Here is an 8,911-nt window from a genome sequence, read left to right on the forward strand (position 1 = left end):
GCCCCCTGCAGCCGCCGGGGGGCGCACTGCGCAGGCGCGGCGCTACCCGCCCCCTGCAGCCGCCGGGGGGCGCACTGCGCAGGCGCGGCGCCACACCCCCTGCAGCCTCTGGGGGGCGCACTGCGCAGGCGCTGTAGCTGCTGCCGCCGCTGCCGGGGCGGCCGTGGGGCTGTGACCGCCACGTGGGCGCTGGCTCCCGCGGCGTGGGGCTGCCACCTCAGCAAGATGGCGCCGCGGCAGCGCCGCCCGAGTCACCGAGACGTTTGGGTTGGGAGAGCCCTCTGAGATCGTCGAGTCCAAGCGCTGAGCCACCACTGCCGGGACGCCACTGAACCGTGTCCTCCAGAGCCTCCTCTACCCGGCTTTGAAATCGCTCCAGGGCCGGGGACTCCGTCTCTGCCCCGGGGCAGCCTGCTTCAGGGTCTGGCCACTCCTGCAGTAAAGTGATTTTTCCTGCTCTCCAGCCTGCACCTCCTCTGGTGCTAGCGAGGCAGATTCTTCTTGTCCTGCTGCTTACTCTTTGGGAGAAGATGCTGACACTAAGCTGGCCCCAGCCTCTTGGCAGGGACTTACAGAGCCAGAAGGTGTCCCCTCAGTCACCTTTTCTCCAGGGTGAACGACCTCAGGTCCTTCAGCTGCTCTTCGCCAGATCTGTGTGCCAGGCACTTCACTGCCCCTCTCTAGACCTACCTTAGAAACTCAATGTCCTTCATAGAATCAATCAGGCTGGAAGAGACCTCCAAGCTCAGCCACTCTAACCTAGCACTCACCCTGCTCCAATCAACCAGACCACGGCACTAAGTGCCTCAGCCAGGCTTGGCTTCAACACCTCCAGGCACAGCAACTCCACCACCTCCCTGGGCAGCCCATTCCAATGCCAATCACTCTCTCTGACAACAACTTCCTCCTAACATCCAGCCTAGACCTCCCCCACCACAACTTTAGACTCTGTCCCCTTGTTGTGTTGCTGCTTGCCTGGCAGAAGAGACCAACCCCACCTGACTACAGCCTCCCTTCAGGGAGTTGTAGACAGCAATGAGATCCTATAGTGAGTGGCCCCAAACAAGCCAGCATTCAGGGTGTGACCCCACCAGTGGTGAGTACAGGGGAACAATCCCTGCTCTGTTGTTGAGCCAGGTCTGGATGCTGTTGGCCCTCTTGGCCACCTGGGCACCTGCTGGCTCGTCTTCAGACTGCTGTTGTCAAACAGCCCCAGGTCCTTTTCCACTGATCAGCTTTCCAGCCGCATTGCCCCAAGCCTGGAGCGTTCCTGAGTGTTGTCATGACCCAAGCACAGGACCCAGCACTTGGCCTTGTTGAACCTCATCCTGTTGGATTTGGCCAGATCCTTCTGTAGAGCCTTCCTACCCCCCAAGCAATTTCACCCAACTTGGTGTTATCTGCAAACTTAACTTGAGGCTGCCTCCATCCCCTCCTCCAGATCATTGATAAAGATGCTTAAGAGAGCTGGCCCCAGCACTGAGCCCTGGGGACACCGCCTGTGACTGGTCACCGACTGGAGTTAGCTCCGTTCGCCACCAGCCTGGGCTTGGCCATTCAGCCAATGTTTTAGCAGCACAAAGTACACCTGTCCAAGCCTTTATTTGAGTGCCTCATGGCAAACCCTTCCCCCTTCCCCATCCCACAAGCCCACGTCGAGGTGGCCGCTCGCGACAGCGGCAGCTCAGCCATCCCACGCGTGGACACTGGTGTGGCGTGGGGCCAGCAGCCCCGACTCGGAAGCGGGTGGAGAGTCGCTGGTCCGGGCCTGGGCAAAGACGCGGTTGCGGGTGGCGAAGAGGATGCTGCGGCCATGGCTCCTGGGGGCGTAGGGCTGGCGGTGGTGGTGGGGTGAGCAGAAAGGGGCCCTGAAGGCCTCCTGAAAGCCCCGCCTGAAGTTCTCGTTGAAGTAGCCATAGATGATGGGGTTGGCACTGCTGTTAAAGAAGGCCAGCCAGTGAGCAAAGGGGAAGACGTAGACAGTGACCAGGTGGAGCTGGCCCTCACTCAGCTGTCCGTAGTCCATCAGCAGCATCAATGTCCATAGGGGCAGCCAGGACAGGGTAAAGAAGAGCGCGACAATGATGAGCATGTTGATGACCTTGGCCTTCCTCCGGGAGACTTTCCTCCCCTCCTGCTCCTCTGGACCACGGGCAGGTGCTGCTGACTTGAAGAGCTTGAAGGCAATGCGGGCATACATGATGACAATGAGGGCGAGGGGGGCCACGTAGATGTGGGAGAAGAGGACAGTGGTGTATATCTTCCTCATCCCTGTCTCAGGCCAGGCTTCCCAACAGGAGTAGAGGGGGTAGGAGTTGTTGTAGGTGTCTACCATGAAGTGGTGCTCCTCCTTGGTGACAGTCAGGGTGATGGCAGCAGGGCACATGATGAGCAGGGCCAGCACCCAGATGATAGTGATGGTCACCAGGGCTTTCTTCAATGTCAGCTTCTGCCGGAAGGGGTGGACAATGCATCGAAACCTGTAGGGAAGCAGAACCTAGCTTCAAGCACCTGGTGGGACATCTCTGGAGAGGGAGGGTGACCAGGACCCAAGGGTGGGAAGGGAGAGTAGGGTGGGTTGCTTTTTACATAAGACTTTTCGTGGCAGAGATAGGTTGGGGTCTCTCCTGCTTTGATGTTTGCAGCCTGGGGTGGCAAAGGGCACCTTGCTGGGATGCTCTATGGACAGGTCAGTGATCCTCCTGGAGAGATGGGTCATGCTCATGATGCCCCTAGGAGATTTCCTCATGATGGAACACCACACAGGACAAGTGAACATGATGGAGAAGGCTTTGTCCCCACATCCATTCATCCCCACACCACTGTACCTCTCCATGGCGATGGCCACCAGCGTGAAAACGGAGGCAGAGACGGACATGCCCTGCACCAAGCCGCTCATTTTGCACATGACATTGTCAAAGGGCCAACCTGCAAGGAGACACCATGGAGATTGGAGGTGCTTTTTGCTCGGCTGGGTCCATCAGCAGCTTCCTCTAGATGTCTCCATCTACCATGTTGTTGGTTTGAGGGGGCTCCTAAGAGTGTCTGCATTTCTGGCTTATATGAAGATTAGGCAGCAGTGTGCCCAGGTGGCCAAGAGCGCCAATGGCACCCTGGCCTGCATCACAAACAGTGTGGCCAGTAGGACAAGGGAGGTTATTCTTCCCCTGTACTCAGCACTGGTCAGGCCACACCTTGAGTGCTGTGTCCAGTTCTGGGCTCCTCAATTCAAGAGAGATGTTGAGGTGCTGGAAGGTGTCCAGAGAAGGGCAAGGAAGCTGGTGAGGGGCCTGGAACATAAACCCTATGAGGAGAGACTGAGGGAGCTGGGGGTGTTTAGGCTGGAGAAGAGGAGGCTCAGGGGTGACCTCATTGCTGTCTACAACTACCTGAAGGGACATTGTAGCCAGGTGGGGGTTGGCCTCTTCTCCCAGGCAACCAGCAACAGAGCAAGGGGACACAGTCTCAGGTTGTGCCGGGGAAAGTATAGGCTGGCTGTTAGGAGGAAGTTGTTGTCAGAGAGAGTGATTGGCATTGGAATGGGCTGCCCAGGGAGGTGGTGGAGTCACCGTGCCTGGAGGTGTTGAAGCAAAGCCTGGCTGAGGCACTTAGTGCCATGGTCTGGTTGACTGGATAGGGCTGGGGGATAGGTTGGACTGGCTGAGTGTGGAGGTCTCTTCCAACCTGGTTGATTCTATGCTTCTGTGATTCTAAGATGGCCTTTAGCAGCACAGATGCTTGAGGAAAAGCCCCCAAATTTGTAATATTAGACACTCAAGTAGCATGGTGGTTGTAATTTCTCCTATTTTTATGCAGGGCTTGAGATGTTATCAACTTTGGGCTCCTCAGTCAGAAGGACTTTCACCCTCTTTCTTGACTCCAGTGCTGAGGGAGGGCAATAAATAAACTACACCCCATAATAAATAAATAATACAGACTCTGCCCCCCACCTCAGCTACCACCACACCTAAGCTCTGCCAACCACGTCAATGTTGTCTTTTATCTTCTGGAAGGTCAATGGGCAGAGCTGAGCCAGCATGGGAGAAGATCAATGAAAGAAGGAGAGTTTTTCCCAGTGCTGTTTGGTGGGGAATGGCTGAACTTCAAATTAATATGTAAATGCAGCATTAAGATCATACTCATTTTGCCTAGAATGTCCAAAACCTCGATTGAAAAAGGATTTACCCTCCCTTTCCCCTCCCCAAATACTAGTTTTGAATGAACTGATACCTTCCATCAGATGTGGTTGAGTGGCCACCACCTGCCCTCCTCATCCTCAGTACCCATGGGATGGCCTCATGTATGGAGGGCAGAAGGTGGGTGATGCTCCCCACTTCCTTCTCTGCCCACCTTGCATCTTGCCTCTCCGCTACCCTACTCACCTGTGATGAGGTTGTCCACCAAGGTGGTGGGCATGCAGAAGATGCCCACCAGCAGGTCACTGATGGCCAGGTTGAGGATGAACATGTTGGTGACTGTGCGCATCTGGCGGTTCTTCACCACGATGAAACACACCAGGAAGTTGCCGATCATGCACATGAGGAAGATGAAGGTGTAAGCCAAGATGAACATGGCAGCCACAGGGGAGGAGTGCTGGTAGTAAGCTGAGAAGGTGTAGTTCTCCCTCAGGAGACTGTTCTCACTTGTAGTGGAATTGGGCCAGCTGCTGTTGGAAGGACCTGGAGAAGGGAAGGCAGGAGAACAGAGTTGGGAGAAGATAAAGTGATTATTCTCTTTGCTTCTGAATGCCCTCAGAGGTGAGGTTTCATATTTATGTCAGTGCCCAGCCTGGCCTGGATGTGTCCTGCTGGGACCAGCTCAGTGCCCCAACAAGCCTCCTTATCCTCCTCGGGTTAGGCAGCCCAAGGCACTGCAGTACGTTGGCTCAATTATTATTTTATGCCATTATTGTTCTATGCCATTGTTATCATGGAATCATGGAATCAGTCAGGGTTGGAAGGGACCACAAGGATCAGCCAGTTCCAACACCCTTGCCACAGGCAGGGACACCCTACCCTAGAGCAGGCTGCACACAGCCTCAGCCAGCCTGGCCTTAAACACCTCCAGCTGTGGGGCCTCAACCACCTCCCTGGGCAACCCATTCCAGCCTCTCACCACTCTCATGCTCAACAACTTCTTCCTCATGGCCAGCCTCAGTCTCCCCACCTCCAGCTTTGCTTCATTCCCCCTAGTCCTGGCACTCCCTCACAGCCTAAAAAGTCCCTCCCCAGCTTTTTTGGAGGCCTCCTTCAGATCCTGGAAGGCCACAAGAAAGTCACCTGGGAGCCTCCTCTTCTGCAGACTCAACAGCCCCAACTCTTCCAAGTCTGTCCTCACAGCAGAGCTGCTCCAGCCCTCTCAGCATCCTCCTGGCCCTTCTCTGGACACACTCCAGCATCTCCACATCCCTTTTGCAATGGGGGCTCCAGAACTGGATGCAGTACTGCAGGTGGGGTCTCAGCAGAGCACAGCAGAGGGGGAGAATCACCTCCCTGGCCCTGCTGGCCACACTTCTCTTGATGCAGCCCAGGCTCTGCTTGGCTTTCTGGGCTGCAAGTGCACACTGCTGGCTCCTGTTGAGCTTCTCACCCAGCAGCACCCCCAAGTCCCTCTCCTCAGGGCTGCTCTACAGCCACTCCCTGCCCAGCCTCTGTCCATGGCACTGACATAGATGTTGAACAAGACTGTTCCCAGGACTGATCCTTGAGGGACTTTGCTTGTCACTGGCCTCTACTTTGCCACATAGTCATTGACAGCCACTCTTTGGGTGTGTCCATCAATCCAGTTCTTTATCCATCAGTGCTCCACCCATCAAACCCATGTGCCACCAGCTTGGAGACCAGGATGTGGTGTGGAACAGTGCCAAAGGCCTTGCTCAGGTCCAGGTAAATGACATCAGTTGCTGACCCCTCACCTATTCATGTTGTGACCTGTATTATCATTTCATACCATTATTAATATTATATACAGTTGTTATTATACACAATTATTGTTTTATGCCTCCAATATTGTTCCATACCATTGTTACTTTATAGCATTCTTATTCCTGTCATGATTTCTGTGAGGAATTAAAGGAGCCCAGAAGACCTCCTGTCCTCGTGGAATTTGGTTTTAAGGATGAAGCAAGCAAGACAAATCCACAATTTGACATCACCATGCTCCAGCTGTGTGGGAGCTGTACCTGTGTGATCCCTGGCATGGCCAGTCTGGGAGCATCCCAGCTCCTGGGTGTCTGCTGCTGCTTCTCCTTTGCTGTTTTGCATGCCCTAAAATCTTCTTCAGCCCAACAAAGCTACAGGACCTGAGGGAGATGGGTTTGTGAAGAGGAGACCTTTCCCTCCTCTTAGCTCTGAAGCAATAATTAGATGCAGTTATGATACCTGAGAGCCTAAGAGCTCCTGATGGAGGCGGAGGTGGCATTTTGTCACCAGCGATTTAGTGAGGGTAGCAGGTCTGAGCAGCAGTCAGGATTCTCCTGCCTTTATGCTAGCAGGGATACGGGAGAATGCCCGCAGTGGTGACAGGACTTACTCTGGTCAAAGCCAAGCTGCAGGTTGAAGGCAAGAAAAGGCAATTTCTGTCTTTAAGGCTCCGCTTAACTGCCTGTGGGTCAGCCCTGCTTGGAGAAAGCACTGCAAAGCCACCTGGTGGTGGGCGGCAGTGTCGCCCCCCCCCAGCACAGAGTCGGGGGGATGTTCTCAGCTAAAACGCTCAGCTGAGCTGTTCTTTCCAGGTGCTGGGACCACCAGCTTCCCCGAGGCTACAGCCCTGTCCTGGGTGCAGGATTCGGCCCACACATTCCCAGCAGGGCTTCAGAAAGCTGTTGGGGAGGGTTCGCAGAGCCAACACCGGAGAAGGAGCCTCTGGAAGAGGCAAGAAAGCTCGGAGCTGCTGGGATACGATGCTCCAGCCGCTTGGCATCAGGTCCGCTCACACGAACTGGCTGCGTTAGCAGAAGTGGTAACAAAGGCTCTCATGAGATTGCCCAAACCCTGCGTTATTAAACCCGAAACTTTGGCGGACTTTGGGCTGCAACATCTTGCGGCATTAGTGGGAGGTGGGTGTCCTGAGGATGAAGAATTCCAGGCGGTTTCAAGGAGGAAAGGAAAAGAAGGGGCTGCCGAGTGCCTGGGTCAGTGCCGGGTGGGTGAATGGATGGAGCGAGGCATCTTCGGTACGTCTCGGCTGCGGTGACGAGTGGACAGTGGGGGACCAGATGTGGATGACAAGGAGATGGGAGTCCACCTTGCCTGGCTGTGGGAAGCCACCTCAGGGTGAGGCTGGGCTGGTGGAATAGGGGTCCGAGGGGGGGGAGCTGAACGCCTTTATTTGAGGGTGAAATGAAATAAATCAGGTCTTGGTACTCACCTCCGCTAGCCCGGGCTGGCTCCAGGGACTGCATCGCTGGCATGAGGGGGGAGGCGTGCGGGGGGAGTTCGTCCCCGGTCCTCCCCCGGTGCCCCCCAGCACAGGGCTAAGCCCCGGTGCCGCTATAGCGGTGCTGCCGCGCTGGTTGCGGCTGCTTGGCGGCTGCAGCGGTGAGGAGGAGGGGGATGACGGGGTGGGGGGGGGAACACATCCTCCCATCGCCATGGATACCGGGGTACCGAGGCTGCACGGGGGGTGTGGGGGAGGAACAACCCACGGGAGGCAAGGGCAGAGCCGGAGTGGGTGTGGTCTCTGGGGAGGGTAGGGCTCTGCATACTCCTTGTCACCCCTAAGGTCCACGCACCGATGCCGGCACTTGCTGGCTGATGGCTGGTGTCCCCAGCAGTGCTCCTGCCCGTCCCGTGTGCGCAGACCTGCCGAGAGCCCCAGTACAAGTGGCGAGGACACACATTCCCCCCCGAGGCGTTGGAGGAAAGCAGCACGGTCCTTAGGGGTGCTGGTCCGAGGCCAAAGTGGCTCTGGCTTCAGCTCCTCCACCCGTGCCAACATCAGCAGTCCCCCTTTCACCATGATCTTTTCCCAAAGTAGGGCTTGGGCAAATCTAGAAGTCAAATATTTCCAGGATCAACAAATTCTGGCAGCCCCCAGCCAGCCCACACCACGAAGGAGCAAACACAGGAGGTGTTTAACCAAGGCAGTTGGAGATAACGCCTGCGGTTTCTCCCAGGACTCGTTCTGCAGGCAGGCAGCTGCCGAGGGGCACCAGCACACCCACTAGTGGCCTCCCTGCCACCAAGAAGCCAGCATCCTTCCTTGGCCCCCATCCTGAGCTCTCCAGCCTGAAAGAGAAAGCAACAGGTATTCCAGACCCACAGCATCCAGGAAGTGGGTGAATGCTTCTGGGGACATCCATGGCCAAGAGAGCCAATGGCATCCTGGGCTGGCTCAGGAACAGTGTGGCCAGCAGGACAAGGGAGGTTCTTCTGCCCCTGTACTCAGCACTGCTCAGGCCACACCTTGAGTGCTGTGTCCAGTTCTGGGCTCCTCAATTCAAGAGAAATGTTGAGGTACTGGAATGTGTCCAGAGAAGGGCAAGGAAGGTGGTGAGGGGCCTGGAGCACAGCCCTGTGAGGAGAGGCTGAGGGAGCTGGGGGTGTTTGGCTTGGAGAAGAGGAGGCTCAGGGCTGACCTCACTGCTGCCTACAACTCCCTGAAGGGAGGCTGTAGCCAGGTGGGGTTGGTCTCTTCTGCCAGGCAAGCAGCAAGAGAAGAAGGGGACACAGTCTCAGGTTGTGCCAGGGGAGGTGTAGGCTGGCTGTTAGGAGGAAGTTGTTGTCAGAGAGAGTGATTGGCATTGGAATGAGCTGCCCAGGGAGGTGGTGGAGTTGCTGTATCTGGAGGTGTTGAAGCAAAGCCTGGATGATGCACACCCCCAGCTCCCTCAGCCTCTCCTCACAGGGCTGTGCTCCAGGCCCCTCACCAGCTTCAGTGTCCTTCTCTGGACACCTTCCAGTACCTCAAC

General features: G+C 56.2%; 1 protein-coding gene across 1 annotated transcript; it reads right to left on the bottom strand.

Annotated features, from left to right (window-relative positions):
• Positions 1-1,590: 1,590 nt before the first annotated feature.
• Positions 1,591-7,535, bottom strand: NPFFR1 (neuropeptide FF receptor 1). Its single transcript, XM_064145658.1, has 4 exons — positions 7,369-7,535; positions 4,383-4,679; positions 2,829-2,928; positions 1,591-2,480 (listed from the first exon to the last, which is right to left on the bottom strand). Exons 1-4 carry the CDS (start codon positions 7,409-7,411, stop codon positions 1,685-1,687), a joined length of 1,236 nt encoding a protein of 411 aa, XP_064001728.1. The 5' UTR covers positions 7,412-7,535; the 3' UTR covers positions 1,591-1,684.
• Positions 7,536-8,911: the final 1,376 nt, after the last annotated feature.

Source organism: Pogoniulus pusillus, chromosome 6 (assembly GCF_015220805.1).
Source record: "Pogoniulus pusillus isolate bPogPus1 chromosome 6, bPogPus1.pri, whole genome shotgun sequence".
NCBI lineage: Eukaryota > Metazoa > Chordata > Aves > Piciformes > Lybiidae > Pogoniulus > Pogoniulus pusillus.